At 37.4% G+C, this 27,740-nt stretch overlaps 1 protein-coding gene across 1 annotated transcript in view; it reads left to right on the top strand.

Annotated features, from left to right (window-relative positions):
• Nucleotides 1-27,740, top strand: part of LOC6046487 (opioid-binding protein/cell adhesion molecule) — a 206,410-nt gene that overhangs the window by 166,628 nt on the left and 12,042 nt on the right. Inside the window, exons 2-5 of the mRNA XM_038252908.1 lie at nt 8,203-8,346; nt 12,726-13,096; nt 19,036-19,186; nt 26,901-27,055. Coding sequence (XP_038108836.1) covers nt 8,203-8,346; nt 12,726-13,096; nt 19,036-19,186; nt 26,901-27,055 — 821 coding nt within the window. The remainder of the gene's footprint in view (nt 1-8,202; nt 8,347-12,725; nt 13,097-19,035; nt 19,187-26,900; nt 27,056-27,740) is intronic.

Here is a 27,740-nt window from a genome sequence, read left to right as displayed (position 1 = left end):
CGCCCGAAATCTATCCCGTGGGGTTAATAACCGACGCGAGGATGGACACGTGGACGCACATTGAATTCGCTGCACGTGAGCTTTTCTTTTTTGTTGAACGCCCCTAATTGGTTCTCAATTGGCGCGGCATTATAGCGGAACAATGCGGCCAAGTTCGGGGGTGGGGCCCAGGCCGGTAAATATCCGCCAGCTGGACAAATCATAAATGATAAATTGTGTAACGCGTGGGGGAACTGTCGATAGAGTTGTTAAAACAAACATCATTTGCGAGCGTTCTGTCGTCGAGCAAGGCCGCTGATGGACGATTTAATGCGTGGAATTTGCCCGATATGAATAATTTAATTGCGTTCAATCTATTATTTTCACTTTGTTTGCTTGAATAATTATAATTGCTGCGTTGAAAAGTCTGTGCTGACTGACCCCAGGGGGAAGTACAAAGAGGGGTGCTGATTTATGTTGGAACGCAGCGTGGCCAGGTGATGGTTTTATGCTGTGGAAATATTGAGGTATGTTGGCCTTTTTATTTGAATTTAGATCGAATCTTGATTAATTGGATGTTTTTACAGTAATTAGATTTTTCACATTCTCGATGCGTGCATTGGTGCAATTGTTCAGTTGATCTCAATGCTGATAGAAAGTCTGTTTTGATTAAAAATTAAAATTATGTTTCTAGGTCTAAAAATCACAAAAAAGTTTTAACTAATTCGTTTAAATGTTGGAAAAAATATGAAATTAATGTACAGTTTGCTACCCTATTTTCAAATTCTCCCATTGCTCTTATGAAATATGATCAGAAAGATCGGAGCTTATTTCAAATAATGAAAATATATTTAAAATATAATAAAGCAAATATCGTTTGTAGGACTTAAAAACATAATTTTTCAAGCCAAGAAATCAACAACTAACATCCTGGAACCCATTACGCCACAACAAACGATTAATCCCTCAAAGGACTATAACTTCCTCGTTTCCAACAAACTTCCGAGGACACACACTCGACTCGACCATCCTTTTTGAGGAGGCAGCTTAAGGGCAAAAACATACATCATCCAACATAAACAAGCAACAAAGCTCGCGCTCTGCGGCAGAGACTATCAACTGCTGTTGTTGTAGGCCTCATCATAATCTGCCATAACTCTCACTTTTCGAAGGCCTCCAGACAACGTGGCGAGGTCCTTTTGGAAAACATCAGGACTAACGAACAAACTGAGCACAAAAAAAAAAACGAAAGTAGCAAACAACTGCTCACGATCATCGCGCGAAGGAAATTCAATAAAAATGGCCCCATTCTTCGGGCGGCCGGTAATAAATCTTTTCACCAAATAGGCTTTCGATTAAATCTGCTCCAGAGAGAAAAAAGCAACGAGCTAAAACGACGCTCCCCAGCGTTGCTTTGTTGAAAAGTGAAGAAATGGATAGTGTTGGGTCACTTGAGCGCTAGCGAAATTGTCCCGGGATAACTTAACCTAAAAGTGAGACAGCAGCAGCCAGAATGTTGCAAAAAAGGAAGTCCACAACAAAAGGACACATTCCTCTGTGTCAACAAAGGACACGTGGTAGGGTAGGAGCGGCAATATTTGACGTAAAGCTATCGTGGAATTGTCTCATGTGTCTCAAATGTCTCATTTGTCTAAACTGTCTCATTTTTCTTAAATGTCTCATTTGTCTCAAATGCCTCAATTGTCTTATTTTTCTCAATTGTCTCATTTTTCTCAAATGTCTCACTTGTCTCAAATGTCTCATTTCTCTCAAGAGTTTTATTTGTCTCAAATGTCTCATTAGTCTCAACCGAAAACTCAAAACAGAAAAATGATTCGTCAAAACCAGGAACAACTACCCTACAAACCAGTAAACTGCTCGGCTTTCCCTCCATGAAGCCAGCAAAAGCCTATAATTTGTAATTGAAAAAGACATTAATCGTCTCCTAATGACATATAAAAAAACAACATAAATTCCTCTTCTCCTCGACGACTGTCCCACCAGGGCACCCATCCAGCTTTCTTAAGGTCATTTAACATTTTAACGAGTCCTCGAGCGTGTGCCTGACGAAGATTCAAACCATTAATCCGCCGCCGCATGCTTGCAAGGGGCGCGACATATTAGGATCCCTAAAGTAGGCAACCAGCAGCGCATCGGTTGCCGCGAGATGGCGCGCGCTCGCGTTGATTTTGGCCGTAAAAGTTCGCCGTCGTAAGGAAATTTACCGTTGATGGGGGGGGATGTAGCGGAGTTCCACACCAGGAAATCTTGTTATAAAGAGATGCCACATTTACATCTTATTTTTACGATCCAAGGGAAAAGACATTTGTTTTGCCGAAAATGGCGCGGGGACGAATTTGGAATCATTAGGGACAGGGTGCGTTGGAAGATTGATTTTTTTCTAATCTGAATCTCAATTGAACATTAGCGCAATTCTTTAAATAAATCACATCTTAAATTAAACAAAAAGCCTAAAATTTGCTAAAAAGCTAAATTTGCTAAAAATCTTTGTTTTCCCACAGGTTAGCAAGCATTTAAAATTATGATGTCTCATATGCCTCATTTGCATCAATTGTCTCATTTGTCTCATTTATCTCATTTGTCTCATTTGTCTCATTTGTCTCATTTGTCTCATTTGTCTCATTTGTCTCATTTGTCTCATTTGTCCCATTTGTCTCATTTGTCTCATTTGCCTCATTTGTCTTATATGACTTATTTGTCTCATTAGTCTCATTTGTCTCATTTGTTTCATTTGTCTCATTTGTCTCACTTGTCTTATTTGTCTTGTTTGTCTTATTTGTCTCATTTGTCTTATTTGTCTCATTTATCTCATTTGTCTCAATTGTCTCATTTATCTCATTTGTCTTATTTTTCTTATTTGTCTCATTTGTCTCATTTATCTCATTTGTCTTATTTGTCTCATTTGACTCACTTGTCTCATTTGCCTCTATGTCTCATTTACAGGATTCTTTAAATGCTGAAGAAAATCAATTCAATTATCTCAACTGTCTCAGTTGTCCTGCCTGTCTCAGTTTCTAACTGAAAAAAATGTTGAAATTTCTTTGGAAATCATCTCCTTCAGTACCACAGCTTCACCCCTGTTCCAGAACAAAACTTCGGACGGACCCCCCTCTGAAAGCTCTGTCCCACCCGGCCGTCCCGATAGCGCCGCACCCCCAGATGCAAACGAGGGGCTTATGAATTTAAATTCTATTACGTATACTTGGAAGTTTATACGGATAATACTTGTGTATAAACACACAGTCTTCGGCCGCGTGTACGGGCTGACGACAACCAAAACGACCCCACAAACCCCGACGCTGGACCCCGACCGATCGACCGTGGGACATGACGACGCCTGACGTCCGGCGCGGTTGTGGTTCCGAGGGGTGCATTAAAATTTTCATAGCTGCTGCTTCGAGTGGGAGGACGCCCACTCCTTACTTCCGGGGTGATGACAATGCGACAACGCGGTGGGCTCGCTGCTTTCTGAAGATGAACATTACGATTCGATTTGCATACACGGAGACCCGCCGAGGGATGACAGTTGGTGCCGGGGGGCGCACGGGATGATAATCTTCAATACAGGTCGTAAAGTGGCATTAAAAATAACGAAATTTATCCCATTTAAACTCCGGGCGTTGTCTGATTAAAGCCCCCTGCGGTTGTAAAAGTTTGCCGAAGAAAGAAAGCCGGGAAGGACATTTGGAGGACATTGTTGCGAGAAAAAATGTTGAAGATTTCATTAAGAGCCAGTTTTTGTAAGGGAGGGACACTCGTTTATCGTTTTATCGAGGGTAAAGTAATCTTCTTTTTTGTTGAGAGTTTCATTTGACTCGTTTGTCTCATTTGACCCATTTATCTGATTTTCAGAATGTGAATGTCTCAAAAGTCTCATTTGTCTCAATTTTCTCATTTGTCTAATTTGTCTCATTTCAAACGTTTGTCTCATTTGTCTCATTTGTGCCATTTGTCTTATTTGTCTTATTTGTCGTATTTGAACATTTGTCTCGTTTGTCTCATTTGTCTCATTTGTCTCATTTGTCTCATTTGTCTCATTTGTCTCATTTGTCTCATTTGTCTCATTTGTCTCATTTGTCTCATTTATCTCATTTGTCTCATTTGCCTCATTTGTCTCATTTGTCTCATTTGTCTCATTTGTCTCATTTGTCTCATTTGTCTCATTTGTCTCATTTGTCTCATTTGTCTCATTTGTCTCATTTGTCTCATTTGTCTCATTTGTCTCATTTGTCTCATTTGTCTCATTTGTCTCATTTGTCTCATTTGTCTCATTTGTCTCATTTGTCTCGTTTGCCTCATTTGTCTCATTTGTCTCATTTGTCTCATTTGTCTCATTTGTCTCATCTACTTTATTTGTCTTATTTTCCTGATTTGTATCATTTGTCTCATTTGTCTCACTTTTCTCATTTGCCTCATTTGTCTCATTTGCCTGATTTGTATCATTTGTCGCACTTGTCTCATTTGTCTCATTTGTTTCATTAGTTTCATTTGTATCAATTGTCTCATTTGTCTCGTTTGTTCTGATGTGTCCCATTTTTCTTACCTGTCTCGCTTGTCTCACTAGTTTCTTTTAAGATTATTCAAGAATGAAACTGAGTTTAAAATGCTCCCAATCGCTTAATGAGTTATGCTCCTAGATTGTTTGAAAACCAATTCCAGAGCATTTTTTCTCTATCAACTGTCTTCTACAATTATAAATCAACCTTAAACATGTTGCCACACTAGTATTGCCCCAGTTTCCCCCACAAAAAAAGGAAATCCTTCACTAAAGTGCAATTTTTTATGCGTAAAGTTTCCTTCCCCAACCCCGTCCAATTCTTTTCCCGACGGTCCTTTCAAGTTTTGTGTGCTGTATTTCGTGCCTCGTTCTTTTTCCCAGCAACGCCGAAAGCACGCAACAAAAAATGCGGCGAATCTCGTTTCGGCACGTGATTTAATGCCCGTTTTGGCGTGCGTGCGATTTTACCTTCGCACTTACCTGGTTGAGCTTTTTTGTGTGTAGGGCTTTTGGGTAACAAATGGGACCCTCTCACCTTTCTTTGGTGAATGTGTCCTCGAGATGTTTTTTAACGCAAGTTTGAGAGAATGTCTCGCACTGCCCGAGTCGAATAATGTTTCAATGTTGGATTCTCATGCTTGATTTCAACTAACAAGTTTTGTTATAAGTGTAGAATCAAAATATGCGTTTATAACTGACAATAGTTTATGCAAATTTTCATTCAACTGTTAAAACTTTACGTTGCGGCTTTTCCTAAATAGCATATTATGTTCTTAACAATAAAAATCTTTATTTAACAAATTGTGTTAGTATACATTTTACTCGTAGACTCTGAACTCCACTTTAACAAAGTGTGTTACCATTCACAACACTTGTTGTCTTGGGCCACCCATAAAAGTTTATTCAATTTATCATTCAATTGTCAAGTTTGTGTGTAACATTTAATTGAAAATAACAAATTGTGTTCTTTAAAACAAAACTTCAGTTTGTGTCACCATTCAAAACACGCTAAGACTCGGGTCAGCCTTGGAACAAGTTTCCATCTGTGAATCGACCCCTTTTCGGTGACACCTTGTACATCCACCGCCAGAAAAGATGGTGTACGGTTTTAAAATGTCACCGATGGCCACCACGTCGTATCCGCGAACACGTGGATCTCCCTTTACTACCTGGCGGAAAACTACTTTGTATGCAAATAAAATTGGCTCTCGTTTTACGGTTTTTCATACCCAGTTTTTCTCCACGTTTTTCAGTTTCTCAGCCGGACTTTTTTTTCTTTCTTGTGCTGAGTTTGTCGTTTTTTGAGCTTGATATGGAAAACATGACGGGCGTGATTTTTTCTTCTCCGAAGTAACCACGTGGAAAACGAAATCAAGATACATGTACCAGAAGGAAGGAAAAAGGGACACACACGCGTGTGAGCTCACGTTTCGGACGTAAAGTTGGCTTTCATCTTCTGGCGGTGTGGACCTGGGGGTTTTCCACAAAGTAGCGGAAAATGAGCTGTCCTCTGTGAGCTTTTGAAGAACACTAACCTTGCTGATGGATGGTGTTTTAGTTGGTAGATGAGGTGTAGCAAAGAAGATTGGACCATGATGTGTGTTTTTTTTTTTTCATCAATTCTAATATAATATTTTTTACTTTTTTGTAGCTTAATATAAACTTAGCAATATAACACATTTTGTTAATTAATAGATCAATAATAACAAAATTTGATAAAAAAAATCGATGCCAAATTTTGTTTTTGATTTGCATTTTAGAAAAAAGTTAATGTAATAAATCAGCGTATAAAAAGCGTCAAAAAAACAATTCTTGTTAAATTTCCTCTTTATTACAAGCTGTGTTACTATTAGGCATAGAGCCTTAAAAATTTTATAAATTAGATAAAAAAATGAATTTAACCAAGTAAAATGCGTGTCAAAAAAACAATCAATAGGTCTTACTTTAATTGAACTCCTGAAACCATCCGTCCTGTTTTGTGTCCGAACTATTTCTACTTTTCAACCTATCCAACAAATTAAATTATTTCAGTATGAATGCAGCAGTTGATTGATCAATTCAAGCAATTATTTGCGTTCGCAATGTATCGACATTAGCGTGGCTCACGGATATATGAAAAAGACAAAAGTGTTCAATTTCGAACGCCTCGACCGGAATTTTGTAGCAATATGGCCTCAGAACATAACCTGAAATTTTGAGCGTATTTGGTTAAGGTTTAGTACTTCCACCATTGACCTGAAGTTAGTATGGAACTTCTAAAAATTTACTATGGGAAATTTTCACTTTTAACCTCTTCATAGAGAAAGTTTCCCAAAACCCAATCAAAATTTCCTATTCTCAGGTTTCTTATAGTTTTTGATCCGGGGAACAACTTTGTAGAACATCGCAAAGCGCTAGTAATTGATCCCGAAAAGATACAGGATATTTTTTGGAGTACGGAAACAAAATTCAACGTTCTCTAAAAATTTGTCTGTATCTTTCCGGGATTAATTCCTAGCGCTTTGCGATGTTCTACAAAGTTGTTCCCAGATCTATGAAAACCTCTATTCTGAAAAAATCATACGGCATAGGAAAACTTTCTCGAAGAAGAGTTAAAAAGTTGAAAATAAATAAATTAAATTTATTGAAATTTCTTTATAACTTCAGATTAAGAGTGGAACAACTAAACATTAACAAAATGCGCTCAAAATTTCAGGCTAGCTTCTGCGGTTATAATGCTACAAAATTTCGGTCGAGGCGTTCGAAATTGAACACTTTTGTCTTTTTCATATATCCGTGAGCCACGCTAATCGACATCTTTGATTTCTCTTCCAACTGTTTCTCCAATTTGAATAAATTCCACCTCCAATCAAAATCATTCGACTTGCATTCCAATTTGTAACGCAATGCGAGCAAGAAATAGTTTCCTCACATTCAAACGAGAAAGCACATTTTGTCTCAGCACACCATGCGGCACGTTACAATGAATCTGATGCAATCCCCCCGACCTCATGGATCGAATTGAAGAAAGGAAATCAAATTCCATTGAGCTTTGCTCTTGAGAGCGGTTCTTTCAACCCCTCGCTCGAGAACCAGACAACAAAAGCTCGACGCAATACTGTGGAAGCTTGGTGAACAGAAGGTGAAAAAATGCTTCTGAACAACCATCAAAGGCTGTCGAAGTTTATTCAGCCCACATTCCGATGCCGGCGTTGGTTCGTTTGGCCAACGCGTTCCTATTTCACACTGGAGTGGCCGGAAAAGCATAAGAAAGGTTCTCGATTGCAGCAGGCGAACCTGCCACGCAGACCGGAATAAAACTTTGAGTTAGACGCACTTTTGGGAATTTCGTCAATTGGAAAAACTTTGAAGATTTTTTGTTCTTGAAATCTTTTTTTTTTTTTTTTTTTGATTAAAATTTTTCAGTGATGAAAACAACTCTAAAGTTTGATTTTTCATTGGCCAATATTTCTCAACAACAAATATGAACCGTGGTGAAACATAATGAAGAAAATCTATTCTGAACTTTCAAAACAATATCAAAGAGTATACGATATTTGATAGATATTCCGCAATTACTATTTATGTAATTTATCCCATTCTTAGCATAACGCAATCCCATCACTCAACGTCTCTCGCCAAAACCCGAAAATTTTCATTATCACCCTTAATTTTCTGTACTTGTCACTAAATTACTTTCTCTTCCTCGCTTTCCCCCGTTACAGGAACGACCCCCTCCGCGGCACGCTACACGGACAGCAATTACTTGGAGGAAGACAAATACTCGCCCGGATTCCTGACGCTGGGCCAAAAGTACAGCATAGCCATCGGCTCGAGGGTGGTGCTGCCGTGCAAAATTAATGAGACAGGTAATAGAAATTATGCCCCGGCATCTTCAGCCGACACTAACCGGACAGAAAGACGAGCCTAGGACGAAATTTCGGTGACATTTGACCCTGGGGTGCACGGCGAGAAATCTCTTTTCTTGCAATTCCAACAAAGTTGAAATTCGTGAAATATCCTCAAAATTTAACATCTTTCAATATATTTTCAAGAAAAAATCATCAAATAAAATTTCCCAACTTGAAATCCGTGCATTTCCGAATGGTTTCGGATGACCTTTTTGGAAAATCCTTCCACCCAAAAGCACTAGCCCGGGTGGTTCAGTCAAACTGGGGAAAACGAGAAACTCGAGCTTAGCCAAGCGTTGATAGTTCAAGATTACGAGCGACCACGAGACCAGGGTGGCAGCAGATCTCTGGAAAATGTAACTTTTTAACCTTTAGCATATTCAGGAAAAAAAATCATTAGATTAATAAATGCAAAATATTTTTGTACTGTAGTTTTAAATTTTTCGTAATTTTATAATTCTTACTTGAACAATTCTCCATCAAAACCGGAAATATTTATTTAAATTGGCTCAAACTTTTTGGGAACCTTCCCTATGACCAAAAAAGCCATTTTATGTCATTGGTTCACCAATACAAAGGAAAGCTTAGAAAAGTATAGATTTTTTTATTTTTTTTTTGAGGCGTAGAAATTCTACTCACGATTTTTTTTGACTTCAGTTTATAATGTAAAAAATTGCAATCAAAAAAATCTTTACAGATTTTTTGTACTCCGTATTTAAGATAAAGCCAATTAAATTTTAACTTTACTGAAAACTTCCAGTTTATCATTTTTTTGTAAATAGTGTCCATGACTGTCCATGCCTGAAAATATTTTTTTCGGAATCTTTTGAAGATTTCCAATCAGATTGCCTAAGAGACACCTACAACTTTGCCAGAGACACCAAATCGGTCTGAAAATTCTCTCAAAAGATAAATACAGATTTTCGAACATTTATATACAAAAATCAAAATCAATCAAACCATCCACATTAACGACCCCCGGGTCTTTTGTGGTCTCTATTGCAAGTTTCTGCTCGAACTTAGGAGTCCGAAGGCTTGAATGGGGAGAGCACCCAAACCTCTTTTTACTCCAAGGAACCTTCCACCCCAGTGTTTGAACTGACGACCTTTGGATTGCGAGTCCAACCGCCGCCAGCGATTCCACCGGAGTAGGTTTGGTTTGGTGTGTTGTTTGTACTAGTATGGCATGGAGACGACTCCTTCGCCTGGAATGACTTAACGGCATAACAACCAAGGCCGGGACCGACATTTTACTACCTCATCCGATGGAAGGTTGCAGCAGATGGGAATCGAACCCAGAATCATCCGCTTACAAAGCGGACAGCGTAACCATTCGGCCACGCACTGCCATTTATATACTAATTGCTTAAAAAACTATTATTTATTTTTAGGGGTATTGCCAAAAACACATTAATATAAAAACAAACAACAATTTTTTGAAAAAGTAATTTTATATTACACGCCGAATGAACAGTATTTACATATTTCTGCGTGTAATATTACATAAAATTTCATTGAATATTGATTTTTTTTATTAAACTCGGGCAAAAAATACAATTTCTACATTACTTGAAAGGGTAAAAATAATATTGTTATTAAATATTCTACAAAAAAATCAACAAAAAAACTCATGAATTAAAAAAAATATCACCCTAGATTTAAAAAAAAATATTAGAAAAATATTATCTTTGAGATTCATCGGTATTTGTTAATGGTTGTTACGAAAAAAACAGTTTAATTTGCACACATTTGAGGTATAATTACCATTTTTTAAAAGAAATATCTGTTCACATTTCCAGATGGACCATATTTTTTTATTGTTTGAAGATTTAATCAAGATTTGAACTTAACCCTCTACTGCCCACATTGTTTGAACATTTTTATCCTTCCCGTATTCAGGAGGTCAATTTTAGCAACTTTTGTTCTACGAAAATCTTTACTTCTCTTGATTTATGTTTTTCTTGTACTATTTTTAGTATTTTAATTTGCATAAATTGTGTTTAGTTTATCTTTGTTTTTTTTTTTGTAGTATTTGGCCTTTTCAACTACCTCCTAACATTATATTTTGTCTTTAATTTTTTTTCAGGTTTTTACGGTCATTTTTTCAATTTTTTGCTCGTTTTTCACATATTTTACTCTAGGATGGCACCATTATCATTTAAATTGTGGAAAAAATGCGTAGAGGCATAGTCTAGGGTACTACAAAAAAAAACGCTACGACAACAAGCGGCGATTACCTCAATCGGCAACTTCTACGGAGATCAATACGGACATCGAGCACAACGGACCGAGCATCACCACAAAACACAATCGTGTTTTTAGGCCTAGAATAACAAATTTTATTTAATTTTTTACCAACGGGTGCGAATGACCCATAGGGTTAAAGTTCCCCCAATAAAATCAACAACAACAACAACAACAACTACAAAAAAAACTGCATACTTTTTTTACTTAAAATATAGGAAATTTAAAAACACGGGCACCCCTTAATTTTTTTAACATTGGCAAAATCCTATCAAACAAGTCAGATTTCCAACCCAATTTTTTATAAAATTTGAAAAGTTCTTGTTTTTAATGCTTTTTAAATTCCAAAAATCTGTTGAAAAAATGTTTTTTTTGCGATTTTTTAAATCGGAGCCCTTTTAGAGGTGGGGTTGGGTTGTAGAGGGTCAACAGTTCATTTCTTTTGTGATATATCAATTATCTGAATGTTGATGGTCAGTAGCAAAGAATTGGCGTTTTTCTTTTTTTTATGATTATTTTACCTAACATTGAACAAACTTTCAAATATAAGATAATACCATCAAAAGGGCTGAATCAGAACATCAGTTTTAAACTTTCAAATATTAGAAGCATAAAATTCAGAAATCAATATACTACATTTGCTGTTCTGTATCTGACAAAATAAATGGTAATATTTTGCAAATCAGCTTCAACAGCAGTTCCGAATATCCCCAGATGATGATTGTAAAATGATGACTGTAAAAAAATCAAAAGATTTTTATGAAGTTTTTGTAAAGATGAAAAAATATGGTTAAGATTTTGATACAGATTTTTGGGATTATATTAACTTTGCATTACAAAATGTCTAAATTTAAAAATAAAGATCCTTGGAAAAAAAAACTTAGTGAATTGATTGATTTGTATGAAAATTTTACCATTTTTTAAAAAGTTGCTTTAAAGTTTGCACATTGTGAATACAAATCAATTGTTGTAAATCAGTTTATGTAAAGATGAAAAAATATGGTTAAGATTTTGATACAGATTTTTGGGATTATATTAACTTTGCATTACAAAATGTCTAAATTTAAAAATAAAGATCCTTGGAAAAAAAACTTAGTGAATTGATTGATTTGTATGAAAATTTTACCATTTTTTAAAAAGTTGCTTTAAAGTTTGCACATTGTGAATACAATTTATCAAATTGGTCGATTCAAAACATAAACTTATTTGGAAGCAAAATGAAAAATAAAAACTATAGATTTGTCTATATTTTCAACTGTCAGACGGAGGACAAATGTGGTCCATTTTTACCGGAGATATTCCGGATTCTGTTGGGGTACCTCGGCCCTCCTAAATGGATATTTGGCTAATATAATAAAAACTTTTCAAAAGAATAAAATCGGAAATGATGCAAAACTTCAAGGAATCATCCTAAAACATCATCCTGCATAGATACATGACATGCTGAAGACCTTCGGGCACCGGAACAGGTTCTATCCAGAAACGGTTCACTGAGCTGATGTCAATTGTTGCCCAACTGGAACCGGCTCCGCTGCCCCGTAGGACTTAACCATGTCAATTATTTTTGCAGGATGATGTATTAGGATGATGCCTTGTAGTTTTGCATCATTTCCGAAATTTTCTGTTGAAAGTTTTTATTATATTGGCCAAATACCAATATAGGAGGGCCGAGGTACCCAACAGAATCCGGAATATCTCCGGTAAATGGACCACATTTGTCCCCCATCTGGCAGTTCAAAATATAGACAAATCTGGATCTTTTGCAACCGAAAGCATCCAAATTGGTCAATTCTATCAAAAGTTATGGGATTTCTAAGAAAAAAAATAGGGGTCAAATGACTACCCGAGCGTTTGAGTGTTTATGATAAATATCTTTCTAATTTAATAAAAAAAAAAAATCTTGAATTCCCAGAAAATTTCCCAGCAGCTAAATCCTGCCGAATTTGCTTTCAGACTCCCGGGCCCTCGTTATCGCCATCAGACATGAAAGACGACAATCTGTCCGAGCAATAAATCAGTCCGGACCCGGGCATTCCCAGACTGGGTTTCGCTCACCCCTCCCATACTAAAACCTCTTCTCTGCTTTCTTCTAGAAAACTCCAGCCACTACGTGCTCGCGTGGAAGCGGGACATTGCCGTGCTGACGGCGGGCGGAGTCAAGGTGACCGTCAACCCGCGGATACGGCTGATGCCGATCCAGGGTACGGCCGACCAGCACGGAGCCCTGTCCACCGGGTACAACCTGGAGATCTCGGACGTGCGGGTCACGGACGCCGGCGACTACATCTGCCAGATCGGCTCGATGGAACCGAAGGAGATCGTGCACACGCTGGAGGTGCTGGTGCCACCGAAGATCGACTTTGTGTCGCCGCAGAACAAGCTGGACGTGCACAAGGGTGCCCCAATTCGGTTGGAGTGCCAGGGGTCGGGCAACCCGCCGCCCAAGATCATCTGGTCGCGAAGGGTGAGTTTTTATTAAATGTTTTTTTCTTTAGAATTTTTTGTTTAGAAAAATCATAAACTTGAGGAGAAACCTCATAAACCTTTCTAATGAAAAACGTTCCCTTCTCGCACGTGCAAACCTCAACTTCATCAACCTCATTTGTATTTCCCAGCTTAATGTTCCATTAGCAAAAGCCACAACAACTGCTGCCTGTCTAATTTTGGGGCCCCGATTTGGTCCGAATGTTTTCCACCAAAACGACGATCCCGACGTCCATTAAACTTTCCACAAAAACCAATTAGAATCATCCCTCTCGCAGTTGCAGATGCGCATTCTACACACGAAACGTCGTTCGTCCGGTCGGTCATCTGGTTTTTCACTCGTCAAACGGCCGGCTGGCAATCATTCCGTCACAGGACCAAAACCGCCATTAGGTGTCAGTGCAACTCTGTGTGTGGTCCACGTGTGTCCTCCTAATGGTGACCCCAAAATGCGCTCACTCAAATGTCCGCTCCCTCTTCAATTTCAATCTTAATCAGCTTGAATAAATAGGCTGCCCCGTCAGGATCGTGGCAGGCCCCCGGCAAAGCGAAACCCGAACCACGTGGCAGCGGTCACATAATAAACTTTGTGCGAGTTCGAACTCGTACGCACACGTCGAATGCGACGTTGCAGTTGACCGATTTCCCCGAAAATGGTGCCATTTTCAACAAATTTCCAAAACCTCTAAACGATCCGGGGTTAGCCATTCGACCATCCGCGGAGGTCAACAGTGGGCAGCCGTCCCCTAACATGACAGTTTTCGTGAATTGCGCGTATCCACCGACAGATGGCATGTGGACCTCGTCGGAGTCCGCCCATTAAAAACGCAACTCAAAATTTGCATGGGAAACTTTTTTTCCGTGACGGCTTTCGCGGCACGCTCCCTCCAACTGTTCGAGACTAATATTTTAACGTGGCGTATCTTTAAATAAGTTTTTCAAGAAAATGATTCCAGAATGCTTATTTTGTCGTTTTAAACCGAAAGTAGGCAAAAACTGTGTTAATTTAAACTATTCGCCATTTTCAAATGTTTGGCTAGATGATATCAAAGGCCGCCATCTTAGGCCCACTGGGCCCACAAAAAGAGGTACGCTCAGTTTGTATGGGAGCTGTCAACATGCTCCCGGGCTGACAGTGGGTCACCCTACCCTAACAATGAACCAAACTGAGCTCTGTTCCTGGCCAGCCAGATTATGGTCACCCACACAAACGCACTCATTTTCGCACGCAGCCACACACACATTGGTAAGCTCGCATCGTCCTTCGTCTCCCCCCAAAAAAACAACGCAACCAGAAACGAATTTGTTTGTTCAGGCGGAAAATTCGTTTTCCTAACGCCAAACTTTTGTGTTTTCCCACACAGTGGGTCCTCAACCCATCGTTCGGCTGGGTTGACCGACAAAATGAAGAGTGGGAATGTGTGCTCTCCACAAAACCAGGATGCGATGCGTTTTACATCGCCAACAGGACATTCGTCCTGGCGGGTGACGGGGGTGGCAGATTTGGGGTTTGGAATCCGGAACTCCGGAACGAAATAGGGTCGATGGGGTTAAGTAACAATGCTTCAGAAATTTTTCGTTGAGAAAATCAATCGAATTTTGTTTTTACTGAATCATCAATCATTTTGCAAAAAAAAAATATTTATACATAGCTGAAATGTGTTAATTATTTTTTTCAGTTAAAAAATGAGCATAGCTATCATTGTACTGTAAAAAATGCAATATTTTAATTATTGATTAAAATTATTATTTCATAAAATTTCAATTCATTCTTCCAATGGTCTAAAAAATTTAAATTTTATAAATGCTTTAAACTTCAATAATAAATGAGCAATTCTGTACAAAATCGGCCGATTCCACGCATTTTTATATTATTATTTTTTTTATTTTGCTCAAACTTGACTAAACTTGACTAGCCCGTGATGGTGCAAAATCTGGATTTATGTTTTTTTAAGTAGTGTATTTTGTGAAATATCGAAAATCTGCTCAATAAAATGATTGAAAATATTTTTTTAGGCAAAATCGAATTTGCAATCGAAAAGTACTTCACAACTTTTTGATAAAAATATATCGTTTAAAAGTTAGGGGAGAGTGGGAGACTTGATCCACGGGGACACTTGATCTCAAACCTGTATCTCTTCAGCAAGTGGGTAAAAAAAATTGCTTTGTTCTAGAAAATTGTGCAAAATTGACTCAAACTCACTGTAGAAAACGAAGAAAAAAAATGTTTGAAACGAGTTACACACATTTTTTTCTGAAATGTGCTGCAAAAAAACCTCCTCGAGATCTTTTTTCTTTGTTTTGATATGTATAGAAAACATTTAAAATTCATTCAAAAATTATTGTTTATACATGAATTGTTTGATAAACTTATCAACTGCGAAACCCTTACGCATTTGACTTTAAATTTATCGTCATACTATTTTTACAATCAATTGTTTAAAAAAGTGCGTTTAGGGCAACTTGATCCCTGCATTTTTACAGTCACTGGAATCAACCTCAAGTTTAATTAATTGGTTTGATTTTTCTTACATGGATTTCTTTAGTGTAGTTGAGGATGACTTTCTGCAGTTTGAACCATTTTACAAATGTTTTGTAAACAAAAAATATCAGCTTTTGTAAACATTCTCAATTTTGGTCTCAAAATTCATACTTTATGTTTTTAAATATTTTACTTACTAAACTTGATTTATTTTGAACACAAACGTTAAGGTTTTATGTGGAATTGCTGTAATTTATGGAAAATTAAAAGATTGGATGAATAAAAAACATGTTGCTTAAGATTCTTTAACATGTTGAAAGCGGGATCAATATACCCTCAACATTTTGGAAATGAGTGCAGAGTTCTTCTGGTTGAATATCTTTATCAGCCAAACATAGTTGAATGTTCAAGCTTTCATTTCATGCAAAACGTTCATATTTTGGTGAGAAATTGACAGAGTTATGTACGATAAAAAATAGTGGGATCAAGTCTCCCCACTCTCCTCTGTTGGTCGTCGTTGATCATAGCCGTTCATGGTCACCTGCGACAGACACGGACGACAAAGAGAAACGCAAAAAGTAACTTTTTCAAAACTTTTTTTTTCGTAAAATTGCGATAACTCGTGATGTTTATAAGCAAACCCCTTATGTCTATATATTAAAATTTTTGTAATTGTCTGCTCTACAATTTTGTAGAACATTGTTACACTCTAAAAAATAACCCTGCAAAGTTGGAAAAAACACGAAATTTTAAAATGAAAAATTTTGTTCTAAATGAAAAAATGACCCTTCTTGGTCAATGTAGATTCGAAAAGTACATTAAATTTACCATAAAATGACATGTTCCAAAAAAATTTACAGTCGAGTAACGGAAAATGGGAGAATTTTTAAAATTTGTTGTGTTTTTTTCAATGAAAAATACGTTTTTTCGGAATTCTGAGTACGCCATCAAATCGGGCGTCTAATTTTACATAAAAGTCCCTTCGACACAAAATTTCTATCTCATCACCGTTTCAGACTGCAAATTATTGAAAAACACCTCTTTTTTTGCATGTTCAAAAATGGAAGGGGTCGTACCGCCCCTCCGTCACAAGATATCAAAAAAACGGACCTCGAATTCGTGATTAAGGACAAAAGTTACCTCTAAGGACAAAGTTTCACACAAATCGAAGAGGGGTCGGGGCAACTTTTCCCGATTTCGTGTGAGTTGGTAGAGAATTACCCTATATTGAAATTCTGAGAAAATTTCTTACTACTTTATATCTGAAACATTGAAAATAGGGCAATTAGTTTCTAAAATACAGTCTCACAAAGAATTTGATTCAAAGAAAATTAATTTATCTAAGTGTCATCTAGCCTGTAATTTTCAACTGACGATAACTCGCTAGAAACTATTGGTCCGATTTTCATGTTTAAAGATTGAAACTTTTGCACAATTTTCTGATCTTTTCTAAACATTTTTTAGAGGTGCTTTTCTTTCAAAAATTATATTCTAAACTCAAAAATTCTAGAAAAAAAAATCGAAAATGTATGCTAAAAAGTAGCTAGGGGAAATTCTGATATATTTGACAGGATAAAAACTCGGTCCCAACACAAATTTGCAAATTTAGGGCAAAATGCAAAAATTAAGCTTAATTTTAAAATTCTGGTATGTTGGGCAGGATTTGAAGACCTTTTCAAATTGAGCTTAATCTTAAATTCTGGTATGCTTGGCAGGATAAGAACTCGGTCCCAACTCAAATTTGCAATTTTTCGATAAAATATAATTTGGTCTAAAATTTAAAAAAATCGCTTACTTTTTCGAACGGTCCTTTGTACATAAGAAACCCGTGGCGCATTGGTTGTTTTGAAAAGGTAATCTTACAATTTAATTGTAGAGAACTACTCTATAATAAATAATTTCTTAAGTAGAATTTTATCCTAGAAAAAAAACTGCTTCAACACTATTTTTTTCTCTTTCACACTTTTACACAATGTATTATATTTTCGATTTATTTTATATTTTAGTTAAATTATTTAAACTTCCACATAATGATAATAATTCATTACATTTTTGCTAAAAACATGATTTTCAGAAGTCCAGAAAATTACATCATTTTTAAATGTAAAATCAATTTGCAATCAACTAAGTGTTAATCAAAATTTTGTTAAGTGCATCGTTGTCATATTAAGGTCACATACATATTAATCAATTGTTAAAAAAAATACTGCGGAGATAATGGTCATGCTTGACAGATAGTTAAACAGAACAACTAATTTTTTGAGTCGAAAAAAGTATTTTCTGTTATTTCCGAATTTGTTCAAATACCTAGTTTAAAATCAAGCAGAAACCAATATTTTTTTTGTTTCAAAAATACAAATTTGGTCATAAGCAGACAAAAAATATCAAATATAAAGTTATGCTTTCTGTAATAGTCCTAAGTGAAATGTTTTTTTTTTCTAGTTTCACTTATAACGAAAATTTTTGGATGAAATGAGTATCCGAAGTATTGAGGATTATTGAAAAACTTTTAAGTGAGCTGAAACATGCCTAATATGGTATGACGCAGGAAAATATATCTTTAATTGTTTTTAGTTGATTTGACTTCTATTTCCATTGAAGCTTTTAGAAAAAAAATCGTTTTAAGAGGAAGGTGGGGGTGACATAAACTTTGAAAAGCAGCAGCGACCTTAGTGTTATAAAAAAAATATTCAAAAAAAGTAATCTGTAAAATTATGGATCATAAAAAGTCTAAACATGAACCACTCTTTGATTTGAGCAAGAAATGTTTTTAACGATGACAATGAATAGATCGGATTTTGCATACATAACCTCAGTCAGTTTTTGACAATTCAGCGCCAACGATTTATTTCATTATTTCAACAAAATCTACCGCGGTAGATTCAATCCAGTTAAATAATGCCATTTAGGTGTCGCAGATCATTTAGTTTTGAACGTAAACCCTTAAATCAGAAAATTATGTTGGCATACAACCTATTGAATAATTCAGCTATCTTTCTCGAGTTCCAAAAAAACGAGATTCGAATGATGAAATTTTTTACCCCACAAATCCCCCATCCACACAGTAATTTCCCAGGATGATGGTCGCTTTCCGGAATCCATTCGCTCTCTATTTTATAGATGGAGATATACGGCACGTACACTTCAGTGCTCCATGCCTGGGACATTCAGGACAACCAGATATGCCTATGTGCGGTCAAGTTCAAATTCTGTCCATGCAATGATCAACGTTCCGAAAACTGTGTGGACTGCTGACCAGACCACGTGTCTTCCCCCACGTGTACCTTTTCTTTTGTGCGGTCGTTGTGCACTGGAACAAAAATTGTACTAAAAACCAGTTTGATTTTTTTCTGGTTTTTATATTATTATTTTAAGAATACACTTTAATCCATTAGTTTAAAATTTCATCACCAATAACCATCTTGTCTCGCTTTCAGAACAACGTCCTGCCGAACGGGGAGGCCAACAAAACGGGCCCGGTTTACGATCTGCTTCACGCCACCCGTCACGCCAGTGGCCATTATAAATGCACCGCCGATAATCGGGTCGGCCAACCGGACAGCAGGGACATCCTGGTCAACGTGCTCTGTAAGTATAGTTTATTTCCGCTTTTCAACCGGTACCAATGCCAGTCGACTGGACTTCCCGGGATCCGGTCAAGAGTCTTTTTCCAAAAGGGCGTAATCGATTGTTTTGCAAAAAAAAATGTTCTGATGATATTTATATATTTATATAATATATTTCAATTCTTCAAAACAAAATTGTTGTAAAATAAATAACAAATTTTAATTTTTTTTTTTTTGAGATTTTTTCTGAAAATGTACAGCGTTTCAAAAACACTCCTAAAATTTGCACTCGGGCACGCAATTGTGCCCCGCACCGGAAATGGGCGGTAAATTTAATCATAACAAGGTACAAAGCTCACGGACCACGAACAGTACTGGGCCGTTTGTGTGTGTGTGAGTGTGGGAAATTGCCAGGCCCCCTGGTCAGTTGTGAAGGGCCAGCCGTTTTTGCTGTCCGCAAGAGGGGTTTTGGTTTTCCGGGCGGACATAAATACTTGATAATAGGGCGCCAGTTAATCTCGACTCCACGGGAGTGCTCGGAACACGTTTAGAAATTATCTGCTGAGGGGTGTTAGTTGATGGCCACTTTTGCTGATGATTTGATGGTAAATATTGCGAGGAAACAAATCAGTTTCTAAAAATCATTTGTTTTCAAGATTGAAGTTTTTGGTTGAACGAGCAACAAAATCATTTAAATAACTTTTTCTGCCAATACAACCCAGTCAAATCAATCCGTATTCTGAAACGGAATCTAATTAGAATCGTATACAAATTCCGTTTCATACGCAACAACTGGTTCGAACACGGAACCGGTTGTTGCGTTTGAAACGGAATTTGTATCCGATTCTAATTAAATTCCGTTTCAGAATTCGGATTGAGTTGACTGGGAAAGTGCATAAATCGATGCCTCTGTGCTCTCTTGTACTAAGCTTGCTGGTTTTCCTATCTACATAGCACAACAGAGCACAGGGGCCACGAATTCACTAAAGCTTCTACTAACACTACACGGAGAAAAAAGAGTTCCCAAAATCGTGAACAAGCGTTCATTAATTTTGGAACCACGAACAAAGTGTCCAAATTACATGATACGTTTTTCAAAAACGTACCAGGGAAATTAAACACTTTGTTCGTAGTTCGAAATTTCATGAACGCTTGTATGCGATTTTGGGAACTTTAATTTAATTTTAGAACATTTGTGATGAAAAATAGGAGCGAGTTGTGGCGCTATAACCACGGCAAATAGTGTCCAGGGCATTCGTGGAAATACAATGTCCCATCCCAGAGGGTCCCGGAGTACCAAATCTTCTTAGCATGGTGCTCCCAACGAATACAACCGAATCTCGGAGCGTATGGTGGTGTGTCCCCACGCTTCTTCCTCCCCTGTCGATTCAGAATTGTGTTGTTGTTCGAACACTCAGTGCTCAAACTCAACCCAATTACGAGTCATCTCTGCGATACGGCTTTAAGCAGTAGGCCTGGCCGCTTTAACGCTTGTGATGTTTCAATGCATTCCGAAGCAATGACGCACTACAAATGTTAATAAATGACAAGAAGAGTGCTAGGCGTCATCTAACCTAAGGCACTCTCCAGGATCCCTTCGATAGATTGGCTGCGCTAGGGTCTGATTAGATTAGATTAGATTAGATTAGACATTTGTGATGAAAAATAGCACTCTAAAACAGACTGCTGCAGAAACTTTTACACGGAGAAAAAAGAGTTCCCAAAATCGTGAACAAGCGTTCATTAATTTTGGAACCTCGAACAAAGTGTTCGAATCCCATGGTACGATTTCGAAAAACGTATCACGAAATTTGAACACTGTTCGTGGTTCCCATTTTCATGAACGCTTGTTCACGATTTTAGGAACTCTTTTTTCTCCATGTAGGCTTAAGGGTGCACATCAACGAAGGAAGTTATTCCAAAATTGGGTACTAAAATCCTATGTAAAATTTTATGTACAACGGTAAAAAACAAGATTAAAAACCATTTCATTTTAACGCAAAAAAATTAATAAGACAACATTTTTTTGCTCAATCAACTATGGTCCCTTTGAAACTAACTGTCAAGTACCTAGGACCTTTTCTGTCAAGAAGGACCGTGAAGTAAATTTTTCAAAATTGAATTAAAAAACAATTTTAAATCCTTTGCGGTCGCTTAAAAATTCATTGTACTCAGAAAAATAAGCTCTATCGCCGTAATCAATAATATCAGCAAGCTTCATTTTAGGACCCAATTGTCATTCTTACGGACCCAATCTCGCAACAACGCGATTGTAAAATTAGTCAAACTTTGTTGTAAATAACTTTGTGGACAATAGAAGATAAATGAAAAATCATATCGATTGTTCCCGTAGTTTTGAAGATACCGTCAGTGGGGGTGACTATGGGTCAAAAAACGATACACCTCTCGTATTTTCTTAATAACAAAAACAATTTCAATAACATCGAAAATCTTTCAACGTAGATTTGTTCTTAGATAGTTTACTAACATTTTCCCAAAATATGGTGGATTTTGATGAACACTACCTTAAATGCCTACACAACCCTTTTAACAGAATTCAGTTTCATTGAGAAGAATCTGAGAAATGGTAAAATCCGTAAAAAATCACTTTGACCCAATCTCACCCCCCAGACCCAATGTCACCCCCACTGACGGTACTAAAATGTCTGTAACTAAATCACAGACAACAGACGTTTGGGCTCGATTCTTCCCTTGTGTAAATCATTGCTACAGATTTTTTAGTTGTGGCAATCCGTTTGTGGCGCTGCAGTCGCTTTTCCCTGACACATTGCCCGCTGTCAAAATATCGCTTTCCGCCTACTATCATTTTTCATTTTGTTGGTTTTCAACGTTTGTAATCGTTTGTTCTGGATGAAAAGTTGATTTCAGCCTATATTTCAGCCGATTTCAGTAAAATCACTCGCTAGAAATCCGGTGGGGGAATCTGACGCGCCGGGGAGAGGCCTTTGGTATGGCGACGAGGGTTCGCTGGAAGTGGTGGCACATGAAGGTGGGGTGGGTTTCGAGGGCGTTGAAGAGGTTGATGTCTTGGAGGTGAGCGTTGAAATGATCGTGGTAGCTGGTTTGTCGGTTCCAGAGATAATCTTCGGAATGCGGTCGTTTGGGGCCAAAGCGTTTACGGGGTTGGCCGTGATAGTAGCTCTTGTTCCGGATTGTTTCGTTTCTGGTTCCGGATCTATTATCCTCCAAGAAACGCTTGCTCATCCTCCCGATTTCCACCGGGTCGCCTACTCTTTTTCGCTCACCTCTATTGGTTTTGTTTATCAACACAACCAGCAAGAATTTGACATTCTCAAGCGCGGCCTTGGTTGCTGTGTTTAAAAAAGCATCAGACTAGACTATTTTTTTAATATCGATAATTAAATGAAAAAAAAAACATTCACGTGCTTGTAAATCGTGTTAATTAATAATCAAAGTAGATTTACTATAGCATTTAAACATAATCTTCAACTTTTTATTATTATTTTTTTCGAAAAATTGAAATAATATATTTTTTTATATTTCTGGGTGATGCATTTTCAAACACACCTTCTCAGAAAACCATCATGGCTGCTTTAGAGAGTGGCAATAGGCTAACAGATGGCGCTAGTAGATTAGCAGGATGCGGCAGCCATGTTTTTACACACGATTTTCAAATTATTTTGTTCTAGCCGCTACGTCTGTTGTCTGTGACTAAATTCTGGGTGCAAACAGCTCTGGTTGATGTGCACAATGAGTAACTCATTTTGGACGGATATCCTTCAAAATCTTGAAAGACGGCATAAAAACAATGCAAAAGTAATATTTTTCCCACAAATACCTATCAATTCTCAACGAGACCCAACCCACTACCTCCTCACACTGCAGACTAATCTCTGCAGATTTAAATTTTCATCAAATTTCAATTTTGCCGGATAATAACGGCCCACACACCCACCCAAAGAGCGCCACCATAATTCCAGGCTCCAATCTCGTAAATTGCACTCCTTCTTCAGACCGAGGCAGGGCACTTAATAAAATTAGTCATTTCAGCATTCACATATCTGGGCCAGCATATCTCGGTATTTCTCTCCATGAAATGTGCCCATTAAAGCAGGAGGCAAGTTCCGCTTTTGAGACTATTCTTCACCCAGGATTTGGTTTGTTTTACGTTTGAAAGCCTCCATTTCAAGAACAGTACCATAAATCCTATTAGTGCAAAGACCAGGGGGGGAGGTTGAAATCCCCCGTTCCAGTTCTTGCCATAAAATATTCACATCTCGACAGACAGTGTTTCTCCTTGGGTGCAGCAAAATATGTGTACTCCAATTTCACACTATTCGTTAGCACTGGCAGAGATTTATCCCTGGCTGGGAACACTGCCATAGATGAGTTGGAATAAAATGTGGGTAGGCCGGGCAGATCGATTTCTGAAGTGATGTACAACTTTTTAAGAAATGTTTGTGTGATGACCTAATCTTGGGGGCTTGTTCAGTTGTTTCCAGCTGAACTTGTTTATTTTTTTTGGATAACAGTTTATCATTCCAAAGTCTAGCAGTTCTCTGTAGAGAAAAAAAAATGAATTCCGTGTTATTTTTATTTAATTAATGAATAAATAAAAATAAATAAACAAATAAAAATAGATTTTGTGGGTATACAGAGCGTAAAAAAAGTATAAATGAAAAATTGGTAAAATTACACCTTTTAATGTGTAATGTCAACATTGATAATAGTATTTAGCATCTAGTTTTAATAGATCTTTTCACTCAACTCAATACTCCCAGAAGAATGCTTTCGAGAGATTCTTGCACGTAAGCACAAATAATCTCCTTCGAATAAATCATTGTACGAGCCCGCCTGCCGGTCCTGTTCAAAATGTACGAAAGATCTTGACCACTTGAAGCACCCTCTCCGGATCTCACTCCGGACGGGACGCTTTCTGCCCATTAGCAGAGAGGGGCCATCATTGTCAGATGCTTTTAAATCGAAATTCAAATGTCAAGTATAGGAACCCCCACTTGGGCGCCCCACTTCCGACGCCGTCGCTTTGCTGGGAAAATCCGAAAGGAATAAAAAAAAATGCCACCTACTCTAAAGTTTTCCCCTCCGCCAAACCTCAGACACACCTCTCTTTCTTCCCCACCTCAAAAGCACATAATAATGGTCTCAAATGGCTCGGAAGTGCTGTTTTGCATTTCGGGGATCGCCCCACCAACGACTCCCAGGACCTAATGTAACCGTTTTTGTACGTGGACCTCTTGATTTCACAAGGGCCTGTCCAGAACAAACCAAACCTCCCAAAAACCATCCAACCAGCCAAGAGAGGGAGAGTGAGAGATAAATTTCCCTCTCGAGTATCCCCGGCAAACATTAGTTAACTTTTCCTGGGTTGCAGCCCCTACCTAGACCACCTCCAAAAAGTGCTGAATTATCATCATACATGTGCGACCACCCAGTCTTGTTTTCTCGGACCGGTTGGCTTGTTCCCTGTTCTGTTTCGGTGTTTTGGATGGGCTTTTACTCGCTCTGCCAACATGACCGATGACGACGACAATGACCGACGATGGTTGTGGGGCGTACTTTGGAGTGGCGATTCTGTAAGTGGAGGTAGGGTAAGAGGGCCTGTTTTGAACAACTTTAATTTTGTTTAAATTAATCATTCTACATTGTAATTTGTAGAAGTTTCGAGGTTCAAGAATATAAAGAGTTCAACTCTTTGATTTGATGATTTGAAGACTTGAATATTTCGTCGCTGGCGTGCTATTTTGACGCACGTGCATTCTGGGCCACATTGAGTTAAGAACGCCATTTTGTGCAGCTCAAATGTCTCACACACCCTGAAAAGTGCTGTAAGTGCCACACTTCACGTACATGCCCGACTGTTGTGAATATTTGTAATTGTAAATCGGGACTTCGACAACCAAATTCAACCAAACTTCGGGACAATGCACAGAACGGTCAGCCAAACAAAACGTGTTTGTTATTGTTTACATTGTTTTGGAACGTCCAAAAGCGACGTACGACAAGATAGCATGACAGCGTCGATTTGATAATTTCAAGATTTGAAAATTTGATAATTTCAAGATTTGAAGATTTGAAGATTTGAAGATTTGAAGATTTGAAGATTTGAAGATTTGAAGATTTGAAGATTTGAAGATTTGAAGATTTGAAGATTTGAAGATTTGAAGATTTGAAGATTTGAAGATTTGAAGATTTGAAGATTTGAAGATTTGAAGATTTGAAGATTTGAAGATTTGAAGATTTGAAGATTTGAAGATTTGAAGATTTGAAGATTTGAAGATTTGAAGATTTGAAGATTTGAAGATTTGAAGATTTGAAGATTTGAAGATTTGAAGATTTGAAGATTTGAAGATTTGAAGATTTGAAGATTTGAAGATTTGAAGATTTGAAGATTTGAAGATTTGAAGATTTGAAGATTTGAAGATTTGAAGATTTGAAGATTTGAAGATTTGAAGATTTGAAGATTTGAAGATTTGAAGATTTGAAGATTTGAAGATTTGAAGATTTAAAGATTTGAAGATTTGAAGATTTGAAGATTTGAAGATTTGAAGATTTGAAGATTTGAAGATTTGAAGATTTAAAGATTTGAAGATTTGAAGATTTGAAGATTTGAAGATTTGAAGATTTGAAGATTTGAAGATTTGAAGATTTGAAGATTTGAAGATTTGAAGATTTGAAGATTTGAAGATTTGAAGATTTGAAGATTTGAAGATTTGAAGATTTGAAGATTTGAAGATTTGAAGATTTGAAGATTTGAAGATTTGAAGATTTGAAGATTTGAAGATTTGAAGATTTGAAGATTTGAAGATTTAAAGATTTGAAGATTTGAAGATTTCAAAATTTGTTTTTTTTTTCCTGGTTTTACTTAAATTATTGTAATATCTCAGGGTTCCAGTTTCAATTAAAATAGTGCTTTTTAACCACATTCGTCACACTATTAATAAAACTGTCCCAAAAATCTATTCATTCCGTAATTGAATATAAATTTTGATAGAGGATCTTCGTAGCACCAAGTTAACGTCAAATACCATAAATCATCAGCCTGAATTTAGGACAAAATAACATAGTGCTCCTCCATATACACTCAAAAGAAGACGAACCCGTTTTCCGTGATAAGATATGTGGAAAGCATACAGTCCGATTCTGAAGACACGCAAGAAGCATACTCTACAAACCCTTTTTCGAGCGGCAATAAGATGTTAGAGTAACCAAAATTCTTAAAATTTTGTTCCAACAATGCCAATCTTTACCAAAAATATTTGTTGATTAATATGGAATAATAATAATTTATTTTAATGATTATCAGAATTAAGACCAACTGGTCACCCTAACAACCTCATGGGAAAGGTACAACCCACATGTTGGATCTGGTACAAATTTAACGCATCCGGAAGCGAAAAGAGAAATGGTTGTGTCCCTTGAAACCTCACATAGAGCCATAGAACGACTGACACAATGTGCCAAACCCCGTCGTACGTTCCGGAGGGCTTCCGGTTCCCTCAACTGTCCGGCAAATGGCCTTGCCATGTACCAAGATTAACCGCAAGCTCACATAAATTGTACCTTATTCCCAAAACGACGTCCATTCGTGGACGACGTTGCACTCTTGCCGAAGAAATGCTCTTCCTACGATTCCCGCAGACCTCAACAGCCGATGTCGATAAAGAGTGATAAAAGCTAACCTCATTTTCTTGTCTGTGTCTCTCGATTTTTTTTTCCTCTTTCACCTCATCTAGATCCGCCGGAAATCGAAGTGGAGCAGCAGATCGTTCACAGCGGTGTCGGACACGAGGCCCAATTAGTGTGCATCGTCCATGCCGAGCCGGCCCCGAACGTGATTTGGTACAAGGAAACAACCCAGCTGGGCACCACCGAGCAGCACTCGCAGCAGGTACGGAGGATTTTTTTTCTGTGAAATTGATGATTTTTGAAACTACAGGCCAGAACGCAAGGGTTTTTAAGTGCTCATTCTTCTTATATTTTGGACAATACTTCTACCATAAACAAACTCATCAAAGATCTTTTTGATGCTCACAAATCCATATTTGTTTATAAAATCAGTTGACTCGTTCACAAAAAACAGTAATTTCGAATATTTGTTTTATTTTAACTAGTCAAATAAATTTCTATATTTCAATATATATTTAATGAAACAAAACATTTGTTAAACTTAAATTCACAAAAAGTGCATTTTTTGAACTCATGTTCAACTAACCAAAACGTAAAGGGTTTTCCTGTCCAACTGTGTCTATCCGCAGAAAGGAAGCACATTTTCCAACCTAGAAAAACCAGACTGGTCTGGCCATGTTTCCGAGGTTTGGAGCTCAATTTGGTCTGGTCTGTGCTTCCTTGCTTGTCCCAGTGAACATCGGACAGAGACATGCAAAAAAAGGGGGAAAGAAATCTCAATCGAATTGTGGCCAATGCGGTTTGCATGGTTTTGATGCATTGCACTTCCGATATGGGTTGAAGGAGAAGTAATTTTGATGGATTCTTCGGAAGGAAATGTTGATTTGAGATTATATAATTGTTTTTAAGCAACTTATAAAGATTTGGTATACACAATTTTCACTTCA

The sequence above is a fragment of the Culex quinquefasciatus genome, chromosome 2 (genome assembly GCF_015732765.1).
Source record: "Culex quinquefasciatus strain JHB chromosome 2, VPISU_Cqui_1.0_pri_paternal, whole genome shotgun sequence".
NCBI lineage: Eukaryota > Metazoa > Arthropoda > Insecta > Diptera > Culicidae > Culex > Culex quinquefasciatus.
The sequence above is the reverse complement of the archived record's forward strand: the minus strand, read 5'-3'. Positions and strand labels throughout refer to the sequence as shown.